Below are 24,185 nucleotides of genomic sequence, written 5' to 3'. Positions count from 1 at the left end.
AGAAGAGACGAGGCTCCCAGCATAGCCCTCCACCCACTGCCCTGCTGAGGTGCCCCAAGGGTAAAGGCAACAGGAGAAAAAAGTATCAGATTTCCTTCTCCAATTGCTTTCTGCTGTAACAACAGCCAAAACACATCTCCAAAGGGGAACAAATCACCAAAACTATAGCTGGTATGAGAGTCAAAGTGATAAATGATCTAGTATTTAAACTGAGTATGCAGAGACTAAAATAATACATTTTCCATTTAGATTGTGCTGCTCATTTCAGAATGATTAACTGGAAACACAGGAGACCCTTTAGATTCAGTAATACCTTCAGAAAAGAAAAAATTTGAGGGCTTCTTAGTAATACTGCAACAGAATGCAATAGACCACGCTTCCTTTCTTCTGCAGGCTTACAAACTTGTGTTCCAGTAACCAGTAATTTCAGTTTATTTTGTGGGACTGACAGTCATATAGCTCATGCCCACATGTATTGTCACTGCAATCTCAGTATATTTTCTCTGAACTTGTGTTCCAAAAACAGAGATGTTTCCTGATTCTAAAGTACTCGGGCAAAGGAGACAGATAAAGACATTAATATAATTTTGACCTGTGCGGCAGCAGGTGTAACCTGTGCTTGACACTCATCATTTATAATAGTGAGCTTTTACTCCATGTTATTCTCTAGATGCAACAGTTACCGTGGTAACTGCATCCCAGTATACACATTCTACATCACACATACAAAAGACATTTCCTTTATTATTTTTATTCCCATTTGAACATTTAATTGTCAAAATCCACATTTTTTCAGACTGGATTATAATTTACTTTGAAAATGAGGTTAACATAGTTACAAAGATGTATGGAAGAGTAGAAGGAAGATGCATGAGGTGTAAGGTGCCATATTTTTTGTTCTCCATATGCAAGAGAAATATTTTACAATTAGGGAGTTTTATCTGCTGTATGAACAGATGATCAGTCATTGTTCAGAAGCACAAAGGGGCGTACGTCATACCCATATATTTTCCATTTTAAACCTACATTCCTGCTTTACTGCAATTTCATCTTTTATCTTAGCTAGCAGTTGTGCCTTCTTCTTATTGCTCTCCCTTGTAATGCGGCAAGTGTATGATCCTCAGACTAATTCCAAGGGAAAAAAAAAAAACTAAACTAAAATTGGCTTTATGCACAATGGAGCTTTCAGTAAATAAGTCCCTGTGGGACAAACTATTACACAGTGCATGAGAATTACCATGCAACTCTCATTAACAGCACCACATGTTGCATACCTAAATCACACAATTTCCTAAGTTACTCATATAGGTAAAACACTGAACATGCTTCATTCACCATATCTGGGACAATTTTCATATTACAGAAGTATCATTTTCTTCAGTATTTTAATCTATATTTTAAATAATAATTGCTTCATGGAAGCCCTCATACTATTGGATTTCCTTCAATTATACATATTCTCAGTGTAAAAAGGAACTGAATGAAAGCTAAAAAAAAAAATGTATTACTAAAGTAACTGCTTATTATTTCTAACTCTGAATACTACAACACATACAAATTCATTCTTATGGCAGAAATACAAAAGGTTATTAACAACTGTACTTCTAACAAACATTTGAGGATAGTACAAAAATGGTAAGGAGAGTAAAGTTTACTAAAATGTTATTTGTGTTAGAGTGTGAAGTAAAACTGTACACCGATTTTATTTTGTTGGAACTGTTGACACTGATATATCATTTAAACAAACTTGGAACATCATGAAGAAAGGCATTCTGAGCTATTCATCCTTCCTGCCATTTCATATCAATCACTGTGCTAGCGCTGAGCTTTTTTAATAGATTTCTAAAGATTCTTGAAGAAAAATGGTAGATATTTAGCATTATCTATCAAGCCATAATTCTTCTCTATTAATCATAGCATTAGGCCTAATAGGAGACGCAAATCAAGTTTTACCAGATATTATTTGCATTTGGTTCCTAAACAGTAATATTTCACCATTATATTTATCATTTCCTTGACAAATGTTTAATATTTTTAAAATTTTTCTTTATAAATAAGTTTTCTCCCGTGCAAAAAAAAAAATAATTAAGTTTTTACATGTATGGAATAAAAGCCATTAGAAGAACTGATAAAATCATCTCAACTGATAAAACCGAAATATTCAATATTTAGGTAGAAAAATACAGTTCAATATCTACAGCCTCAATCCTGCAAATGAGAACTTTGATTCAAAATGTACTGATTCTTACTTTTTTTATGTTCAAACCCATGCACACTGAAGTAGATAAGTACTTAAGTAACAGAGGCTACAGAAGGTTCAGCAGCAGCTAACAGAATTTTAACAGTTGCTCCAGAAGCTTTAAAATCTCCTGAAGAGAAGAAAGATATACAAATAGATAAGGAAACCTGCAGCAGGTAGCAATATTTGCTCAGTGAATCATGACCCACAGCCATTGAAAAGAGGGTGTGAAGTCTACAAGTGACAGCAGAATAAAAAACTGTTCTTACAGACATATCATCTGTTACTTCCAGATTGATTTGCATTTCTATTTTGGTCTGTCCTACAAAGACATTTTCTCAGTCTTTTGAAAGGTGACTGGCATTTTGTCATATGTTTGTAAATATGACCAGTCAAATGGCTCAAGATAGAGAAAAGTGGCATGATTATTAGTTACGAACTGTATAAAACAAGCAATTTTAATACCTGCATGTGCTTTTATTTTATTTATTTATTTATTTTTTACATAGGCAATTATGTAGACTTCCTCACTTGTATGGAGAACAAGAGAGAAATTTTATGCAAAGATACTTCACGTAGATCAGAAGAGGTACCAGCTGAGGCCATCGATTTGATACAATTTCTCCATGCCTTCTAAAGAATTTAACAATGAGATGTAGCCTCCACTTTCTTCATGTAAATCCTGAGCACTAAAGTCAGCATAGAGGCATAAAAGATGTGCATGTGCTCCTAGCAGAAACCCTTGAAAAGTCATCCTATCATCAAGTGGCAAGTAATGACCTTCAGAGGCTAAAATCATAGAATCATAGAATCCTTAGAGCTGGAAGGGACCTTTAAAGGTCATCTAGCCCAACTCCCCTGCAATGAACAGGAACATGCACAGCTCAGTCAGGCTGCTCAAAGACTGGTCCAGCCTCACCTTGAAAGTCTCCATACATATTTACATTTATAAACTAATAAATGTATACATATATACATGTGTGCATCTACATATATCTGAACAGATGAACTCAGACATCTATTTCAGGCCAATTTGAATTTGTTAATTTACACAGTTATTGGCAAAATCAATCAGTAGAATGACTAAATTGTCTAAAAATTTTCCTTTGCCTGAAAGAAAATACAAATGCACACTAATCCTGCACTTGGGGGAAAGGGAAATGACAAGAGAATAGTTTCAGGAGCTGTCATACTTTCGTGAGTACGTACCATATTACATTGCATATATACATCAAGAAGAAATAAATAACACTTTGTTGTCTGCACTACTAGCAGTGCCTGAAATTACTAAAACATGCCCCTTTCTGAGAAGTAAATGAAACCAATACTTGGGCATGGATATTTCTTTTTATGATTCATCCCAAGACTTATACTTCAAAACAGCAATTTTAGGGTAAAATTTAAATTGATTCCTCCTTTTTTTTTTTTTTGACTTTTCAAAAGTATGCATTAAGTGTTGTACAAAGCTTTGCTGTATGTATATAATAATAATAAAAACTTTTCAAAAAGGAAAGACACCAAAGCAACTGATACCTTATGTATAAGGTTAAATTAAAACAGAAAGAAAGTTTTAATCAATGAAATCATAAAGCCAAGTACTTCTGGATATTAAATATTACCTAACCATCCATTTGTAATGGAAGAGCAGTTCTCCCTTTACTACCAGACCTAGCATTCTTGCAGAGTGTGTGGCTTCACAGATAAGAGTTTATCACAGCCAGAGAACAAGTTAAATTCTGTTGTAGGAACCACCATATGCCCAGAAGAGTGCAAATGCTCAGTGTACAGTTACAGATGCAGGTACACTTGATCTTTTTCCCTTCGCAGCCTACTTTGGTAAGATCCACATTTTAACCTGGCTTATGTAAATCTTCCATTTAAACTAAATTGACTCAACTTTTAGTGTTTCTAAAGAGTCATCTTGTTCACAGCTGATGTTCCTTATGTTCCTATAAAGTATTCCATTAAAAAAATCAGTTTTAAGCTTCTGAATGTGCTGTAGGACAAAGGATAATTATTTAAACTTCCTACATCTTTATTTTATTAGTATGACTTTTTTTTTTAAATCATAAACAAAGGCATCCACTTAAACAACGTTATTTGATAGATAAAAAGCATTTCAGGCATTTGCAAGTCCCACCTACCTCAGTAGCAAACTGCTGCAATCCACCAATATTAATTGGTCCCTCCTCAGTGGCATACAAATTGCAGCCACCAACGCAAAGATCTGATGTGGGACACACCATTCCGCATGTCAGACCAAGTGGATTGTCAGAAAAAATCATTTTGGCAGCTCCATAATAGTTCTGGAGGAAACAAAAAAAGAGAGTCACATACCATGGAAAAGAAAAATCAATAAGAAATACAAGATATGTTTCAATTGGCTAGTAGAATACTATATAAATATAAATAATGCTGACATTATTTAAATGCACCATGTTACACAGAATTTCAAAGGCACTGCAAAAAAAAGTAAACAGAACTGTTGGTTATGCAAAGATATGACTTTTCTTTTTAGCTAGCAAAATTATTATAACTACCTTCAGACTTAGGTAGCTGTAGGATTTTCAGTGACTTAACAAATCTGTGTTAGAAAACTACTATGCCTGCAGTATGTACTCGTAAATACTTTCTCCATTTCTAGGTTAATAGGCAGCAGCTGAGTTGTAACCTTTGTTGAAGGTCTGATCGGACAGTGCTAGTTAGACTATCAGTTCTCTATGACACAGGGAATGAAAGGTTTATTCTACACATCTGTGCACACCATCTCTGCAGACATGCCTCTACATCACACAAAATCAGTAGCATCAATTGTCCCAGGCTTGTGATTCCTACATAATTCTCTGCAGATTTGAGGTACTGAGTTGTTTGAACTCATCTTCCTCACTCACAGGCTTATAAGAGCAAACACTTATTTTCCCATTTCCCTAAGCAGCAAAACAGGGAATTGATTAAAGAATCTTCGCAAAATTTACAATTTAACAGATACTCAGTATTCAGTGTACATCTTCAGAAAAGGAATCATTTCCTGATATATGTGAGAACAAGTAAGTTTTGCTTCCATAATAAGAAATAATGAATATTCTCAACCTTATAGTGTCTTATGTAGTCAGAAAACAACTCTTGACTTCTATTTTTTTTTTCCCCCCACTGGATAATTCTCCTAAAAGGGAGCATTAGACAAAACTTCAGGACTGAACTGAAGTCTTATTTAGAGGGAGAGAACTACTGATGAACATTCTGTACTTATATTACAACTCCGTTATTGAAATTAAGGTGTAATTAAAGCAAAAAGTTAACATCCTCTTTTCTTCTGTATGGTAAAGTTTACCATAAAGTTTATTTAAGTGTAGGCTCTGTTTTTGTCCTTATTTTACCACTCTGCTCACCTCTCTCTAAAAGCCTCACCAAGGAAAACCCGTAAAAGAGATATTAATACTGGAGTTTCTTTTAAAGGCCACTGCAGTTCAGAAGACTGCAATATAGTATTTCTTCGAATTAGCACACAGTTGAGGTTCCACAAAAGTTTATTAGTTGAGAAATTAATGCAATGATCTCATTCCAGCTATTTCCAAACCAGTAATAACTGAAGGATGAAAGAACAACATGTATCTTTGTTTCACCCACTTCTTCCACATTCCAATCTTCAGGAATCATCATCATCATGAAACTGATCCTATAACAAATGTCCTTCTTTATCACCTTGTCCCAGAGCAGATGATGCAGAACAATCCAGGTGTAGAATTCAAAGGACATGAAGGACTCAGTCACAACGGCCCCTATCCAATGCCTCAGTCTTATTGTGTGTCATACAAGCTAACGTACACAGAAGTATTTATTAAAAGTGAATACTATACCACGGTGAGCAAGAATCCAGTTATGAATAAAAAGAGAAATGTCAAGGTCTGATGATATAACAACCGATAAGTAACAGGACTTCAGGTAACAGGAAGTCCAAATTCATCAAAAGGCACATTAGAAGACTGAATGTAAAAATTTTGAATTTAAATCAGATGCTAAAGACACTTCTAGGAATTCCCAAAAGAATGCAAATTTTTAAGAAATATAGACACAGTTGGAACTTTTGCTTACAGTTGCCGGTCTACTGCACGGCATGAGAGCCTGTCCATCACCTGGAAACACAAAACAGCCACCCAATTGTATTTTCATAGCATTTTCTCAAACACTATTAAAATCCATTGAAATTCTAGTCCTAGCTAAACAACCAAACCCTTCACACAACTGTTCTGAGAGAATTTCTTTCAATCATTTTGCCTGTAATACCTGTGGGCATTACCATGCCCAGTTCTCATTTATTTCAACATAAAGAAGCTTTAGATAAACATACATTCCAGATATCAGCAAAACCTTTTGCTCTGCCTGATAGATGTTGCTAGTTTTGATACATCAGAGACAGTAAGAGCTGATGAAAACAACCAGTAAAGACGTTACAAGCTCAATTCATAAGCTAAAACACAGAAGTCTAGTTATACTGCAAATGTCTCTGACACAACCATGCAGACCACAGTGGTGACAGTCAACATAGGAGACCTATGTCTTTCCGAAGCAGCTCTCAGAGGCCAGCCTAGACACCTTAGAGCACCTTAAATGGCAATGGACGTCTGTTCCTCAAGCAGTTATATCAAGACATTCCATTTCCACTCTAGAGGAAAAATCACCAACTAGTACTGATTACTCTCCTTATCAACTAAAAGAAAAAATATTTTCAAAGAATTTTTAAGTTCGAAGTCTCCCAAAGTATGACAATTATATTTTCCCTTTCATTATTGTTAAGGATTACTTTTGTTATTTTCTGATTCAATGAAAACAATTATTGTAATGTACATTTTTATTTAAGTAACTTCATTTATGAATTTCCTAAGTTTTTAGGCTTTGTAATTAAAGTCAATATACAAACCTAGTTATTATGCCTAAAAAGCAAATCTGTTAAATTATTCCTATTTAAAATTAATTTTATTATATATCTGTTAAGTATGTAAGGCTCTCACACTCGAGCTGTGCCACTACAGGCAGCGTCAACACAGCTGGCACATTTTACTTGCTCTGCAAATTTAAACTGAAATAGCACACAGATAGGACCAGGTTCATTGTGGATATAAGATGGTGATCATGGCTTACTAAGGGAACATCCTGAAAAACCTGCCTCAGGACATTGTGTAAGTTCAGTAAGTAGGCTGGACCCAAAGTCCTAATGGGACTTAGGCCAAGAGCTGCTCAACTCCTAATCTGGAGGAAGCATGATGGAATACATTAAGGCAAGGCTTTAATTTGGGAAATTATGAAGAGCTGCTGCCATGATCATGAGCTACTGATGTTACCACTACTAGTGGCATCACTGGAGCAACTGAAGTTTAGGTACCCTCTCCCCTTCCAGGGAGTAATGAAAGACATATAGTACATTTTATCACACTAAATATAACAGAATCACACAACCGCAGGGGTTGGAAGTAACCTTTGGAAATCATCTAACCCAACACTCCCGCTAAAACAGGTTCCCTAGAGCAGTTTGCACAGGAAAACATACAAGAGGACTCTGAATATCTCCAGAGGAGATTCCACAACCTCTCTGGTCAGCTTGTTCCAGTGCTCTGTAACTGGAATGTAAAGAAGTTTTTCCTCATGTTCGTATGGAACTTACTGTGTTTCATTTTTGCTACTTGTGCTGTCGCTGGGCACCACCTAAAAGAGCCTAGCCTTATCCACTTGACTTCTACCCTTTAGATATAAGCATTGATAAGATTCCCTCCATCTTGTCTCCTCCAAGCAGAACAGTTCCATGTCTCAGTCTTTCCTCATGAGGGCTCCAGGACCTTAATCATCTTTGTAGCCCTCTGATGGACTCTCATTAGAAGTTCCCTGTCTTTACTGAATTGGGGAGCCCAGAACCAGACACAGTACTACAGACAGGGCCTCCCCAGGGCAGAGTAGAGAGGAAGAATCACCTCCCTCAACTTGCTGGCCATGCTCTTTTTAATGCACTCCATGACACCACTGGCCTTCTTGGCCATAGGGGCACACTACTGGCTCATGGCCAACCTGTTGCCCACCAGGACACCTAGGACCTTCTCTGCAGAGCTCATCTCCAGGAGGTCAGCCCCCTAGCCTGTACTGATGTATGTGATTATTCTTCTCCAAGTGTAGGACAGAATCACAGAATTGTAGGGGTTGGAAGGGACCTCCAGAGATCATTGAGTCCAACTCTCCTGCCAAAGCAGGCTCCCTAGACCAAGTTGCACAGGTAGGTGCCCAGGCAGGTCTTGAACATCTCCAGAGAAGGAGACTCACAACCTCCCTGGGCAGCCAGTTCCAGTGCTCCGTCACCTTCACTGTGAAGAAGTTCTTACGTGGAACTTCCTATGCCTCCATTTGTGGCCATTTCCCCTTGTCCTATCACCACACACTGCTGAAAATAGTCTGGCCTCGTCCCTTTGCCTCCCGCACCTTAGATATTTATAGACATTGATCAGATCCCCTCCCAGTCTTCTTTTCTCAATGCTGAACAGACCCAGGTTGCTCAGCCTTTCCTCATATGAGAGGTGCTCCAGGCCCTTTATCATCTTTGAGGCCCTCTGCTGGACTCTCTCCAGGAGATGCCTGTCTTTTTTGTACTGGGGAGCCCAGAACTGGATACAGTACTCCAGGCGAGGCCTGACCAGGGCCTCCTTTTAATGCACTCCAGGATCCCATTGGCCTTCTTGGTCACCAAGGCTGGCTCATGGCCAACCTGTCGTCCACCAGAACCACCAGGTCCTTCTCCGCAGAGCTCCCCTCCAGCAGGCCATGTCTCAATCCGTACTGATACTTGTGGTTATTCCTTCCCAGGTGCAAGACTCTACGCTTGCCCTTGTTGAACCTCATCAGCTTCCTCTCCACCAAATTCTCCTGCCTGTCCAGGTCTCAGTGAATGGCAGCACAGCCTTTCGGAACGTCAGCCACTCCTCCCAGCTTTGTAACATCAGCAATATTAAGACATCAGGTAAGTGTATCAAAGAGTATCTCTAGTCTTACATCTGAAAAGTTTTAATGATAAATTAATTAAAAGGCTGTCACAGCTGAAGTTCAAAGTGTTCCTCTTATCTTTTGGGAGAAGGGCAACAGTGACAGCTGAGCAAGTTCTGTAGTACTTCAGCAGCTGTGCTAAAGGGGACACCTCTAAAGATGAAGGGAAAGTACAGGTTAAATGCTGACTTAGTTTGCACATCTGCCAATAAAAAAGCCATCATGTGTCAATTTTACCATTGCTAAACTTACATATGCAGAAGAGCTGTAGCTCCCTAACTGTCCTATTTAATGCCCTGTTCCAGCTTCCACCGTCCAAACTAGCAGCATAACCACTGTTCCCACTGACATTGTTCACTGCTAGTGACAGGATATGGCTTCATGCTGCCTTTAGGACTACACACAGTGATTTGAAAGCAAGCTTGTCTGTAGCCTTTGTAATGCTCAGCACAGGGATAAGGCAAGAGCAGGATTTCAGGAGTCCAGTTCTAAGTCACTTCACCTCTTTGTCCTTTCATTCTATTTATTTATTCTGCTTTCACTGTGCTGATTTATTCTCTGATATATCAAATTTTATTTTTAAATGGTGCTATATAGACTGTGTAATACCACTGCAAACCATCATTTACTGCAGTAAAAATGAGTATTTCCAGTATATGTGCAATGACTTACATGTTTAGTTTATGAACATTTTGTGCTTATAATTTTTCCCAAATTGAAAATATGTATTAGTGATCATTACAATTACTAGTGACATTAAAGGCAGAACACTCAATTTGTTATTGATCATTTTAATTTCAGAAAAACAGGGCGTTAGGTAGGCTGCACACAAAGCAGACACGAGGCACAAACACAGCAAGCTGGTAACTACACACCACATGAGAGCAGACAGAGTTAAAGGCATGCAGACTTCATTAAAATCACTAAGTTACTCCAGCATACGGAGTGATGCAAACTGCCTTAATAGTCTGGAGTGTTTTCTTAGCTTCTGAGATAAGATTACTCAGATGGCTAGCTTCTTACAAACATCACAGAGGAAGCAAGTCTAAAACTACAATGAAACTAGAATGTTTCTGAATTCTTAAATGAGATAAATGTCTGCTCATGCCTTTGTTCATAGAATTTCCTTTCCTGTGCACTTCCATAGAAATAAATTAATCTAACTGGATAGAATGTTTTGTGGTTTCCTACATCAAAATGTCAATAAATACTACATTGCTAAAACAGGGAACAAAAACAAGTCTTAAACAGACATCAATAATCAGTGGAAACCAGGCAGAGGAGGATCTCCACATGTATCATTTGGAGACATTATGTAATTTGCATGCAAATGAGACTGTTTTTTTCTTGGAAAAAAAACTATTAAAACACATAGGATCAATACAGAGAGACCAGAAGAAATTGCATTTACTATCAGGAAATGCTTATAGCATCTTTTTTTTCATTTAATTTAAGAGCTTTTTCTATAAATTCCTTACACATCAGGGTATTTTGATATTGCAGTTTTCTCAAAAAAAAGTTATGCATTATTGTGCTTTTTGTAATAAAAATGAAAACATTGACTTCATCAGGATTATAGGATAGAGTGAATACATTGAAGAAAAAAGTAATTTCCTTTTCTTCTGGGTGAAGCTTACAAAAAAAGATGCAAAAAAATGTGGGAAAATGCCACTTCCATCTATCCACATTCATGTTTTGCGATGCCCTTAAAATTTACTCAAACTGTATTGGATTAAAATATGTCCAGGTGCCAAAGAACCACTATTTAAAGTACGTTGTCATATAAGTAGCATTTTTCACATTGACACATACCAGTTCAAACATAACAAGAAATACCTCCAGTCTGTCAGCTCCCCACCAAAACATCTTTCAAGAAGAATGAACAAAACAAAACAGCTTACTAAATCATACATATTCTATACAATAATGTGGATGATTTTTAATCAATCCAGAAATCTTTCACATCACTTGACTTATGTCATCATAACAGGACTGTAATTTCACACAGTGTCACTATCTTTTTATGAAAAAGAATGGAAGAAATATCTTGTACTGTCATTTTGTCCTTTGTAGTCTAGAATGTGAGAGATTCCTTAATTGACATAGTGTCATCGCAAAAGTCTATTCTACATAATTACACTATGGCAACTGAAACCAGCTGTCAGCCATTCCATTACACTAAGTACAAACAGACATCTCAAGAAAAGTCATTGCTTCAAGTACATCAATTTAACACCATTACTACTTTTTCTTTTAAATGTTTTTTGTATTCAGTGACCTGAAATATACAAAGATTAACAGAGAAAGCTGAATAAAACAGCAATTTCAAAAGCATGCAGAATCAAAGTAGTACTTAGAAATTAATTGTGATGCATATCTGTATATAATTATTGCCAATCATCGAGCAGTCTTCTGACTTCTACAATCTTTCATTGTATTAATAGTATCCCTCTTACGATATTTTACATACGAACTCCTGATCTTCTACAGTCTTTCCAACAGCACATAGATGTCCTTTGTGAAAGAGAAAGGGTGGTAGGACAGGTGAGAGAAACAGAATGATGTTTTTTCTGTGCAGAGGACCTCAAAGTAAATTAACAATCTTTTCTTCCTTTCATTTTTTCCTTTAATGATCCCACAGTTTTCTGTCTTTTGTCTTCCTTTGTCTACACACTTTTCCTTCTTTCCCATTTGAAGTTTATTACCACATACACTTTCTCCTTTCATCCTTCAATCCCCCAAGCTTCGTATTCTTTTTTACCCCTTGGGTATCCATCTCCTAGCCTCCAGCCTGTTTGGTCCTCCATTTCTCCCTTGAAAATATTCATTTTCTTCAGGTTCATTTTAACCTAAATGTTTCTCTTAAACCTTACAACTTGATCCTACCCAGAAGGTAATGTGGCCTTTTTCTTTTTTCCTATTAGTATTTTTTTAATTTTAAATGATTGCCAGAGGCATACGTCCACTTACAAAGTCTGTTAGAAAATGGTTCACATGTCAGTTCTGACCAGATATGAGAAATGGGCTGCAGGGACAGTGTGACTTTGAGTGCCGATATCACGAAAGATACTTCTGCATCCCCAGTTCTTCATTACAGGCTCAGACTATAAAAGCTGAGACTCTCACTCCTTATGTCTGTGCCATATAATACAACTCAATATCCCCATGTCTGACCTGCACCATCAATTTGCAATGCAACTACTCAGCCGTGAAGGTGTCCAGTAACAACAAACTCTGAGACAGACTCACTGCACAGTACAAAGTTAGAGTGGTGAGCAGCTGCTGGCAGATTCCTCTGGTACACTCTCCTACCTAACAAAAGGAGAGCTGGACAGGCACCCAGCCCTTAGTCTGAGAGCAGTACGATTTCCTGCTGCTATAAAAAACTTGGTTGTACCAGCCCTAAAGGGTAGTGGGTGTTGGAGCTCCATTTTACCAAGTTCTTCTTGCTTTAATATATCAACACAAGGAAAGGAGGGCACAAATTCCTAAGTGCTCTCCTGGTACTATTTCAGAGGAGATAAGGAAGCAGGGAAAGCTTTCTTCTGCAGCAGTTAAATGCATTTTTTCCTTAATATTTTATTTTAAAAGAAGAGATAATGAAGATGGTTCTTGTCCATTATAAAACAAAGAATATACTCTTTGCTGTGTGAAGGCTGCACACAAAGGCAGGATAGGACATCATCTTCTGATGATCAAAAACAAGTGTAGTAATGCACACATGGGGAATTTGAAATTTGGTCTCCGAGAGATACACATGCAAGCAGCCTGCAACTGAGAAAGGATAACTGGTAAGACACAATTGGCTAGATTAGACCTTTATAAAGAGGGGTTGTAATCCAGTTTGTAAGGAAAAGGGGGATGGAAGTTGTGGCTTAAACTCTACTGAGTCACAGTGGCCTAGCACAACATATCATAAGTGACATCCTTTTCTCAAAGAGGCTCAAGGCTCATCGAGACTAGCAATTCAATTATCCTCACAACCCAAAGACAGCCGCTCCTTCCCTCTCCCTCTTCTACACTTGAGCTGAGGTCTAATGGAAGAATAGCAAGGAATGACTACATTGTACATGGTCTGCAAACATCTAAAAAGCCTCAGGCTTTAGAAAACAAGAGTTCCTGGCCTTTTATGATCACTAGAGCAGTTTGCCAACAAAGCGAATTGCATACAATACAGCTCTTAAATACCTAACAAAGCAACTCATTTTTAGTATGCTGCCATCTACATACTGTATATTAATGAATATTATTTAAAAAAATACTTGAGTACAACGCTGTTTACTGCTTAGTCACATAGGAGGATGAGGAATTCATTGAATTGAATCTCCTCTAAACAACTAGAAGAGTAACCTGCTGTAGGGAGCTTCCTGAGAGAATCCTGAATCTTTCTTCATAAGTGGGAAAAAAACTACCTGGATTTCTTGGACATATTGACCTCAAATACCTAAATGTTCTACTCTTCAACTTTTATTTTGTCTATATTTATGAACTATTAGATGAAAAAAGAAAGTATGTTTTCAAGGTGAAAACTACAAAAAAAACTTATTTTGAAAAGTATCTTCAAAGACATTCAACAAAACCTCGACAGTATTTGCGATAATACAAAAATATTCAGCGAGCATATTGTTGAATTATATCTGAACGATCATTTTAATAAAAGTTTAGAAAAATACACTGAACTACTTAATAAAATGAGAAATTACTTTGTTTCCATTATAAACTTTCAAAATTATAAAGCAGAAGATTCAGCATGGTTTCCAAAAATGCACTGCTCTTGTCTTCTGTCTCCTCTAAGAGCAGATGATGCAGGTACCTCAAAGACTACTGCAGCAGAATGAAATGGGGGAGAGGCCAATGCAGTAGCAGCCACACCAGCAGGCTCTCATGTCAGCTCTGCCAAGGCCAGGAATTCAAGTGAATCATTTCAACTTTCCATATCTCCCTCTTAACTTCTACCTTAACTCTACCATTTACATGGTAGAAGGCAAGAGTTTCAAAGTGCAGTATTTACAGAAACAAACAAAAAAACCGACAGCGTTAAATACATATATTCCAAATATTGTTAAAGGAAAACAGAAGATTTTACTGTTAATTTTCCTGAAGAACACAATTTGTTATAACAGAAAATTTCTATCAAATGCATCAGAAGTGATTTAATCACAACAAAATTCAGCCTAACCGACCGCAGCCATCAAGGTGAGATTAACTTCTTTCTATGCAGTGTTACTCCCCTGCATGATATGTTAATCATAAGAGGTATATCCATTGACAGAGAAGCCAGACATAAGGAGGATTTCCTAGCCTTGTCGTACAGCCCTTTACTTCATCCATTTGCCAAGAATTTAAAAAAAAAAAAAAAATTTAAGTCATCACTAGAGTTGTCCCAAACTAATCAATACTGGATGTCTCCCAGCAAGGTAACGAGAGAAACCAAAGGGTCAGCCTGTATGTAAACTCCTACTTGGAGCTAGATTTCATAGATGCCGATTTCAGATCTGCAAGCTCCTGGCTAGCAGGAACTGACTACTTGACTTTTTAAATCTTCCTATCTAAGCAACTATTAGGTATCAATATGAGTCAAAAGCAATTACCAAAAATATAGTATACTCTTCTATTAAAGCAGCAGTTTTAAACTGGATACAGAAGCTACTGCTAGGGATGGGGCCCAAAAAAGAAAGGCTGCAATTACATTTTGGTAATCTGAAATACTTGGGTTTTCCCTTAAGGAATGTTAAGTCTGCTGAGAGAATAGCAGTATACCGCAATTCTTTCCTAAAGCAGGATTTCCTGATAAAACAGCAAACGATCATACAATTGCTCAGGGCAAAAGCAGAGGCTTACCTAGAAGCTGAAGCTCCAAATATACTTTAAAAGTTATCAAAAAGCCCAAATTCTGTAGGGTTGACCTGACTCACTTTCCACCTACAAGTAAAATCTGTCTCTATTAAAATCCGGAAGAATGCACCCATTGTTGGTAGCGTGGTAAAGACTTCACATCTTTAAGGTAGATTCCTGTTATTATTCCAGTATTCTTTTGTCAAAATCTAACACTCCAAGCTCTGCAGTCAACCCACCTTCGCTTTCTGTGCCCTGCAATGGATTCGCAGAATTCAGAATGAATCAGCTGTTAAAATGACCTACCCTTTCTGCCAAGTCACAAAAGGGCATCATATTTCTGAGGCTAAAAGAGTTTAAAAAGACCCACCAAATTTCTCATTCCAGGATGCTGCTGGTGCCAGTTCTTCTGAAGTCTTCTGCTGCAATATTCAGTCTGCCTTCCCTGATTTTTTACTCCCAGCTTTCCCATTTCAATGATCAGGCTCCTATTCTATCCCCAACAATACATCAACCTATCCTATTCAAGACAGTAGTGTAACTAATCCTTAATCAAGTAAAACAACTCTGGTAAAACACTTTTGTAAAATTTGCTTTACTCTTCCTAAACAAATTACAGCACAATTACAAGACTAGAACTTTTGTTACTGTCTTGTGCCTTCTCTGTTCAGTTCACCTGCTTCACAATGCCTGGAGGAGATAATAACAAGGAATATGCACCATGCTATACTATGGTCACAAACAGATGCTGACATTCATGGAAACCAATGCCATGCTGACAAGGTACAGACACTATAAGGAAACTATTTGCAGATACGGGTCATAATGCCAGTTACTGTAAATCACATCAATTCTATGTTATAATTTATGCATGCATCCTAGATCTCTTCTTATCCTAATGTTTCCTGTGAAGGTGCAGAATTGCGCAGGGGCTACAGTGCAGCTGTCAACTCATGCATGGCCACACTGCTGTCATCTGCTTCTCTCCAGCTCCTCCTGTACAGCCCCTTCCAGCTGCACCCAACAGCCAGGTGGGGCACAGCACAATCTGGGGCCACACAACTTTCATACCCCATCCAGGACATTATGAGTTTGGATGGGCTGTTTCAGATAAATAAATCACACTCCAGCTAATGATTCCACAGATTTGAAGAAAGTTTTGAAAAGTAAGGTGCATCAATATCCGTTCCTCTTCAGGCTGTCCTGGACTGCCTAATGAATATTTTATAACGATTTTGCAGACATCATTGTTTGTTCATAGTTCATATAGTTAAAAGTAATTTGTAAAACACAAATACTTTTTTTTCCTAGTATTTTGTTACTATTACAGTAAAAGAAGGCGGCACAGTACCTCCAAAAAAGAAGTTCAATTTATTCCTGTAATATTTTCCTGCTAGTCTAAGTGACAGATCACATTTGTATTAACCGAAGAATCTTCAAGTAAAATGAGAGAACATTGCTTGAGACGACCACATTCATGTCATATTTCTGCCCAAAGCCAACTTAAATTTTAATAACTTGTTCAACAACAACATCATCTTTAATGAAAGAAAACTTTGTACCTATAACAGCTGAGGTAACAGCAAAGTTAAATTCTTGTATTCAAAAAAATGAGTATTACAGTATAAGCACATTTGAAAATCATTAAAAGCAAAAACCTTCACAGCAAAATTGACACAAAGATTTTCAGTATATACTATCTGTATTAATAAAGAACTGCAGTAAAATTAAAAGTTATATGACTTGAATTTTAAACACCTGTTGTAAACACTATTTCATTTTTAAAACATTATAAAGATAAACCTTGTAATGCAATGGCACTAACTGATCTGTAAGCAACTGCTGCTCTCTGCTTCAGTGTACTACTGTCAGTCTGATTTTACCTTGTTCGCAATACTCATGATGAATGACTTGATGTCCAGATTAGTTGGGCAACTCTTCTGACAGGGGGCATCTGCACACTTTAAGCATCTGCAGGAAGAAAATGTGTCACAGAGATATGGAATACCAATGCTGCCAACAGCATAAGGTTTTCAAGTGAGTGTGGAAGAAGATAAGCTGCAAATGAATAATACAGAGCGTATTCATAAAATTTCTGTTTAAAAACTCAAAGTGTTACCTTGTTATTATTGAATTAATTTGTACACACTCATTAACTGCAAGAGTCCTACAGACAATACACACAAAGAAATGAAAAGTAAATTAAAAAGAACAAAAGAGATTGAAACACCTGCAGTGAAAAACCAGACCAACTTTGTCAGTCACATACATTGCTTTTGGTTTTGTATGTTGGTGTGCTTTTTTTCTTTCAATTAAGGGTGGAATAAGTGAGAAGGCAAAGCCTGTTAAGATTAATTAGCTTTTCATCTTCCTATTCATTATTGTCTAGATGGGTATTGCAGACATCATGGCACTAGCAGTACTGTGGCTGAATTTGAAGACACTTGTGGTAGTCAAAATCTGACTTGATAAGGGCTTGGGTAATCATTTTGTCTACGTAGGCAGTAAGGAAATAAGCAGTGGAAAAAAATCACACACTTAAGAAAAGGCAAAGATTTCATTACGACTTTTGGCTCTTCACATTCGTGAATGTGGTTTTCTTTAAAATGTAACAGTCCTGTATCCAAGATCAAAAGAACTGTATTTAACGTAAAATACATTTCTATGGACTATATATAGAAAAATCTCATGTCAAAACTGACTAGAATGGCACATAGCAGGATAAGCAGTACAGCAGTTACCAGTTGTGGCTATTAAGCATCTTTTTCGAATTGTATCTTTTTTGAATTTTGAGCTGGTTCACAAATAACAGCTGTTGAAAATGTCATCTATTTAATAGGGAGTGGGGGAGGCAACTCCAACTTGAATGCTAGCTTTTGGGGAGGAGGGGAGAGGGCCGTGAATATGCCAGTCCAGACTTTCTCTTATAATAATAATACCATCTTCCCATTCTCTGAGCACTCTGCAGACTAAAGTGCACTAGGCTGCCATTAATCCCACTTATCACCCTGACAGCTCTGTAATTACACTCCTGCTATAGCTAGGTACTGTAAGGTACTGTAGTCCTAATAAAACATCAAGCACTGTGCAAAATGCATGCTGGTGAGGTGTTTTATTAAACTTGGGGGGTTGATCATCAAGTGACATTCATGTTGACCTATTTTTCTATTTGACAATAAATTATGCTTTGACCATACCATAATAGATATTACAGAGTGCATTTGCTGTACCAAGAAGCAAAGGTACTGCATTCTGAAGAGCCAGGCAAAAAGTGTAAATACAATAGTAGAGTCATTCACCAGAAAGTTATTACATAAATTGCTGCAAGTGATTGATCCTTTCAAAAAATCACAGACAAAATACCATGCCAATGGGAATGTGGCGACAATTATAATGAGCTTCAATTCAGCATGTATGTTCCCATATAAAGAAACATTAAGTATTACATTTCTTTTCTTAAACTGCCTCCCATTCTATGAAATCTCCTCTTTCATTTTAAAAGGTTATTTCATAAGTATGTTTTTAGCTCAAAATAACGTGAAGAACATATAAATTCTTTTTTTCTCAATCACCTACAAATTTCCACCAAATATAAATGAAGAGCTACATGCTTACCAACAAAAAAAAAGTTACTTTTTAAACGGACTTACTATTCTGGACTGCATAAAGTTGCAGAGCATTGGACAAAGCAAAATCTATGCTAATCTCTGAGAGTATTTATGTCAACATTTGTTAGTATAAAAAGAAAAAATAGCTTTTGATTATTAGAGAACACCCCATTGTCAATTGCTTCCCCCATTTCTTCATGGAACAGAATCCACTGAATCCATGTTTAGAAACATATGAGATATACTGAGTCTTAAAAGATAGTGAATTCACTTCTGGAATTCTGCAAGGTCTTTGACATTGTCCTGCAACACATTCTTATTTCTAAACTGGAGAGATATGGATTTGAAGGGTGGATTATTCAGTGGATAAAGAATTGGTTGGGTGGTCACAGGTAGGGGGTTGTGGTCAATAGCTCTATGCCCGAGTGGAGACCAGTCACGTATGGTGTCCCCCAAAGGCCAGCTCTGGGGCCATCGTTCCTTAATGTCTTTATCAGCCACATAGACAGTGGGATCAAGTACACTCTCAACAAGTTTGCCAATTACACCAAGCTGAGTGATGCAGTTGACACAATAGGAAGAAGGCATGCCATCCAAAGGGACCTAGGCAAACTTGAAAAGTGGGCCCACAAGAACCTAATGAGGTTCAAAAAGGCCACATCGGGGTGATCCCAGATATGTATACAGACAGGGAGAAGAACTCATAGTGAGCATCCCCATGGAAAAGGAGTTGGGAGTCCTGGTGGAATGGCTTTAAACAAAAAGAAGAGAGGGTTAGGTTAGATATTAGCAGGAAATTTTTTAATTTCCTGGAACGAGATAAATCTTTATGGTCCCTTACAACCCAAGCCATTCTGTGATTCCGTCACATTTCATTTATTTCCATGCAAAAGGCAACACATACTCTTTGTAACACTAAACCCCAACTTGAGAAACTCAAATAAAATTAATATTTTCCATTTTGGAAGCGCTCAGCTGTTGGTTCAGCTCATTCTTACTGCAAAAATGGTAAATTAAATTAGATATAAAACTCCTAAAAATGCTATGCAAACATAGTATATTTTTATAAATATTAATGTAAATATCATTATTTGGCAAAGCCATACAGACACATCTGTGATTATATCATGACAGAAATTCATGTTTCCCACAGATCTAAACTCAAAATTTACATCTCTTATTGAAGAGTGTTAAATTATACATACTTATCCCCAGTGAACTTATCTTCTTGGACTTCTCGTTTTCAAAATTGTTGCACCACTAAGGTTATTTAACATTTAAGGTGAGGATGCTTGTAAACCCCTTTTGGGAACAAAATTACATATATGAAAGACACTTATGTAGTAGTCCAACATTATCAGCTATCAGATTTGCACCTAACAATTTTGTCAGTGCAGAATTGGCACCTAAAATTGTGTCCTCACACACAAACTCATTCAATCCACCTCTAACAGCATAGGTACTAAAACAAACAACACAACTCACAACAACTACAAAAGTAACACCAAGAACAGTAGATTTCAAACATCTGAAAGCAATAAAAGGAAAAAGCACTTAGGAGTAGTGATTTTTGTTTCAATGCAATAAAAAAAGAAAAATGGAGTAGACAAATAGATTGCAAATTTCTGGAACAAATACTACTTTTTGGGGGAGGAAAAAAGATGCAAGAGAACTATGAAACGTGTCTTGCATTAAAAAAAGGAAGAGGAAACAAATGAGGGGGAAAAAGAGAAATAAATAAACTAGTAACTAATTTCTCTACCAAATTCTTCCCTCTGGGACATAATGACACCAGAAAATAGTTCTATACTTTTGTTTATAGAGGCGGCAAAAAAAAAAAAAAAAAGGAAGCCATAGCCAAAGCTAATTTTCAGTTTATTTTCATTGTCTACTTGTTGAAATATTTCTAAGTATTTTATTTTAAAGCCAAAATATCTGATCAGACTAGCCCTTAACATGTCTTTACTTCTAAACAAAGAAGGGTAATTTAGGTGTTTCGTTACCTAAAATTGCAGCGAGTTATTATCTAACTAGCAGTAATACGTACTACCCAAAGTGCAATCATGTTTGCAGAAAGGCCAGAGCTGAAACGAATATACTGGAGTAATATTTAATAATAGATAATTGCTGGTAACCTATCAAACTTTCATATGTCACAAAAAAACCTAAATAACATACATCATGTTTATTGTTGGCAGACATTTAGAAGCATATTAAATTCTAATCCATTTATGTGAGTTTCAACAGGACAAACACTGATTTTGAAAAAGATCTTCTAGCTCCATTTGTAGAAGTTTCTAAAATTTTAACTGCTAGTCATGGAGATAGCCCTAATAGTCAAGAGTCTCACAGAGATATTTAGTATATACATCCTTTGGTCAGACAGTTCTAAGAGAATGGCAGAGTTGACTCGACTACTGGAGCTGACTCCTCTACTGCAATGAAAAGGCACTGGTGGGAACCTACTGCTGGCAGCTGCAAACAGAGACTTGCTGACTTTTGGGGAAGAAAAAAAAAAAATCAAACTCTCCACCTTTTTGTCTTCCTTTACATTTTACAGGGCACAGAAGAGTAGAAAGATTATAAAGCAGCAGGGAGATTTTGTTGCCAGGTATAAAAACTGAAACATAATAAAAATTGATAGCAAAGTTTGATGAGTACCAAAACAAGTGAGACTTAGAGGAATTGCGTTCATTCAAAATTAAGGAGAAAAAGAGACTCACACATGTAATGCTGAGAACTCTGCTGTGTATGTGCACTTTAACAATGAAGACAAAATGATCCCTAAGTCAACTACATGCACATAATTTTGCACTGTGAAAGGAATGGATATAAGCACCCCAAAATGGCTCTACATGTAAAGAGCATTGGAAACTGTACAAAAAAGCAGTAAACACAGACTACAAAAAGGCAGGTCTTGTGTCTCTGGATACATAACACTGGCATCCCGGAAAGACAGTGTGCCCTAATGGACTGAAGCAGTCAGGGAGTAAAATGGCACATCCGTGATTTGGAGCTATTTACTAGCTACATAAAGACCTAGCAAGACAGAACTCATACTCCTGAGGGAAGCAGCATATTAGAAGAAAATACATAAAAGCAGGTACAGAACTTGGAAGGAGGTGTACAGACTGCAAGAAAGAGGAATTCAGAGAAAATAATGGAAAGAGCTGCTTGTGTGCTTATGACTTCTGGCGCTTGCATTCCAAGAATTTATTCTTTTAATAAAATGAACGTATATTTAGAAATATGCAGCACACAGTGCCTGCCATGGCACAGGACTTTAAAATAAAATCATTCAGTATTACATAAATTGGCATTAACAGTTCATATCTAAAGAAAGAGAAGGAAGGTTTCCCTCATCAACACTATTGTCTCTAGCAACCTGAGAGTCCTCTGAGCCTTCTGCAGACCCACATAAAAATGGAAAGACTTCTGTCTGCAAATTAAGAGGACCAGAAGAAGCAAATTTTAAAACAGGCAGTCCACATAACCAGAAATGGGTGAGACATTGCTGCTGGCAGCAGCAGGAGGTGTAAGGGAAGCACTTTCCATTGAAAGGACAAAATGCTAGTTGAGAGTTAGCCTTCAGACAAGAAATCCTCCTTCCCAAGTACAGCATAATGGCACTTACAGACAAGGTCATTTTCAGACACACAAAAGATAATGAACCGTATGGACATAGATTCCAAACCATTCTATTCATCTTTTGTGTGTGAGTGACTCATCTTTTTTTCCTTTGTCTCTACATATGACCGTATTTTTTCATCTACCTTTGAATCCCTCTTGACAGCAGGAATCCTGCTCTTCTCTTTGCATTATCTTTGGCTGTCTTCTTGTTTTCTGTATTCTTTTTTATCTCCATTCATCTGAAACTCCTTCACTTCTGTTCTACAACTTTTTAATCACTGTTTAGTATGCCTTTATCTTAATGGATGATGCTAATGAAAAAATGTATGACCACGTATCTCACAACAGGTCTTTCTAGCAGTGGTGTTAGAGAGCGCTTGCACCAGCTAGTTTGCATCTTTTGATTTCTTGATACTACTATTTCAATGTTGCTTATTAAAATTTGTGCTCCTTCAAGTCCCTGAAAGCAGCACTTCATTTGCCATCCTGATCACATGTAGTTCAGCCATACCTAGTCTTCAAGTGTTTTAAACTGGTACATTTCCATTCACCACAATAGTGATTCCTTTCACACAGAAGACAGCTGTTACATGATGTTCAATATCCTTTTAATCCTCTATAGACCTTAGACAGAATGGGTTGACAGAACTGACAGTTTTTATTATAGCTTGCCCTGTACACAATAATCTTCTTTCACCTGGACTATTCTCCCAGAAGTGGTGCTGACTTTTTGACTTATATCAAGGATTATCTCTAGTCTTTATAAGAGAGAAGAAATTATTTTTATGTGGCATGACTTATCCTGTGTAAATTACCTTTTCAAAATAAGAAACATCTGTTGTTTGTCTTAATGCCAATGAAACTCTTCTGGGTTCATGTCAGGAAAAATACAGTTCACAAGTTAAGTTACAGATATTCTCTTACAAAATGCTTCCATCATCTACAACCATCTTACCAATGACAACATACAATACATTGCTAACAACAGGAGTTCAGATCTCTCGCTTATTTGTACTAAAAACTTTTAATACAAACATTTAATAATAATGTAGACAAATAATCATTGAAAGTAACTAAAATAAAATTAAATGCATGCATTGGTAATTAAAGAAAGCGTTCTCAGTTCAAAACTATGAAGCCAGAAGAAACAAATTTCTTCATTACAATGCCTCAGAGACCCTAACAATCGGACCAACAGTGATAATGCTGATCCATCTTGCCATTTAGGCACATCAAGAATTCCAGTACAATTAAAGCAACAGAGACTTAAAGCAATTTTGTGAAGTAGTCATCTTAGGAAAGTCAGAAACAGGATAAGCTAACATTATCATTACTTATAAGATCTGATCTCCAAATAATCTTTGGCTATTTTTGTTGTCTTGCCAATGGAGAACTGATACCATGTTAAGACTGATTCCGGCCATATCCAAGGCACGCTTCACTGCTCCATGCACAACAAATTCTCGCCATTTCCAAAACCATAATGCTACTAGCAAGGGGTAGGGATGAGGGGAGAGGAAATAGGGTAGAAGACCAAGAGGTCTGCAGAAGCTTTGCTGATGGTGTCACCTGAACATTTGATCCTATGTTGACCACAGTCTGAAGCAGACAAAAGCATGAATTACCTCATTGAACTCTGTATTCAAAATAAGAGTTTCAGTTTGTCTTGTAACCACACTTAGAGAAAGATAAAACATTTTTAGCTGACACTGCAACTCAGAACTCCAGGAAAAATACATGTTCAGCCAAATTTCCACCATGAACCTGATAAACATGCTTCTTTCCCATGTAGGAGGTAGTTGTCAGCCCCAGTCAAACAGATTTTCCCGATTATTTTTTTTTAACTCTTAGAG

General features: G+C 37.0%; 1 protein-coding gene across 11 annotated transcripts in view; it reads right to left on the bottom strand.

Moving 5' to 3' along the window:
* Positions 1 to 24,185, bottom strand: part of DPYD (dihydropyrimidine dehydrogenase) — a 333,346-nt gene that overhangs the window by 225,946 nt on the left and 83,215 nt on the right. For 9 of the 11 annotated variants that reach the window (XM_021404735.1, XM_021404734.1, XM_021404738.1 and 6 more), the window contains 2 exons: positions 16,978 to 17,065; positions 4,384 to 4,545 (listed from right to left, as the gene is read on the bottom strand). In XM_021404735.1, coding sequence (XP_021260410.1) covers positions 4,384 to 4,545; positions 16,978 to 17,065 — 250 coding nt within the window. The remainder of the gene's footprint in view (positions 1 to 4,383; positions 4,546 to 16,977; positions 17,066 to 24,185) is intronic. The other 2 variants (XM_021404745.1, XM_021404744.1) reach the window with 1 other exon arrangement.

The sequence above is a fragment of the Numida meleagris genome, chromosome 7 (assembly GCF_002078875.1).
Source record: "Numida meleagris isolate 19003 breed g44 Domestic line chromosome 7, NumMel1.0, whole genome shotgun sequence".
Classification (NCBI taxonomy): Eukaryota; Metazoa; Chordata; class Aves; order Galliformes; family Numididae; genus Numida; species Numida meleagris.
Note: the sequence above shows the minus strand (reverse complement) of the source record. Positions and strands in the feature narration are given on the sequence as shown.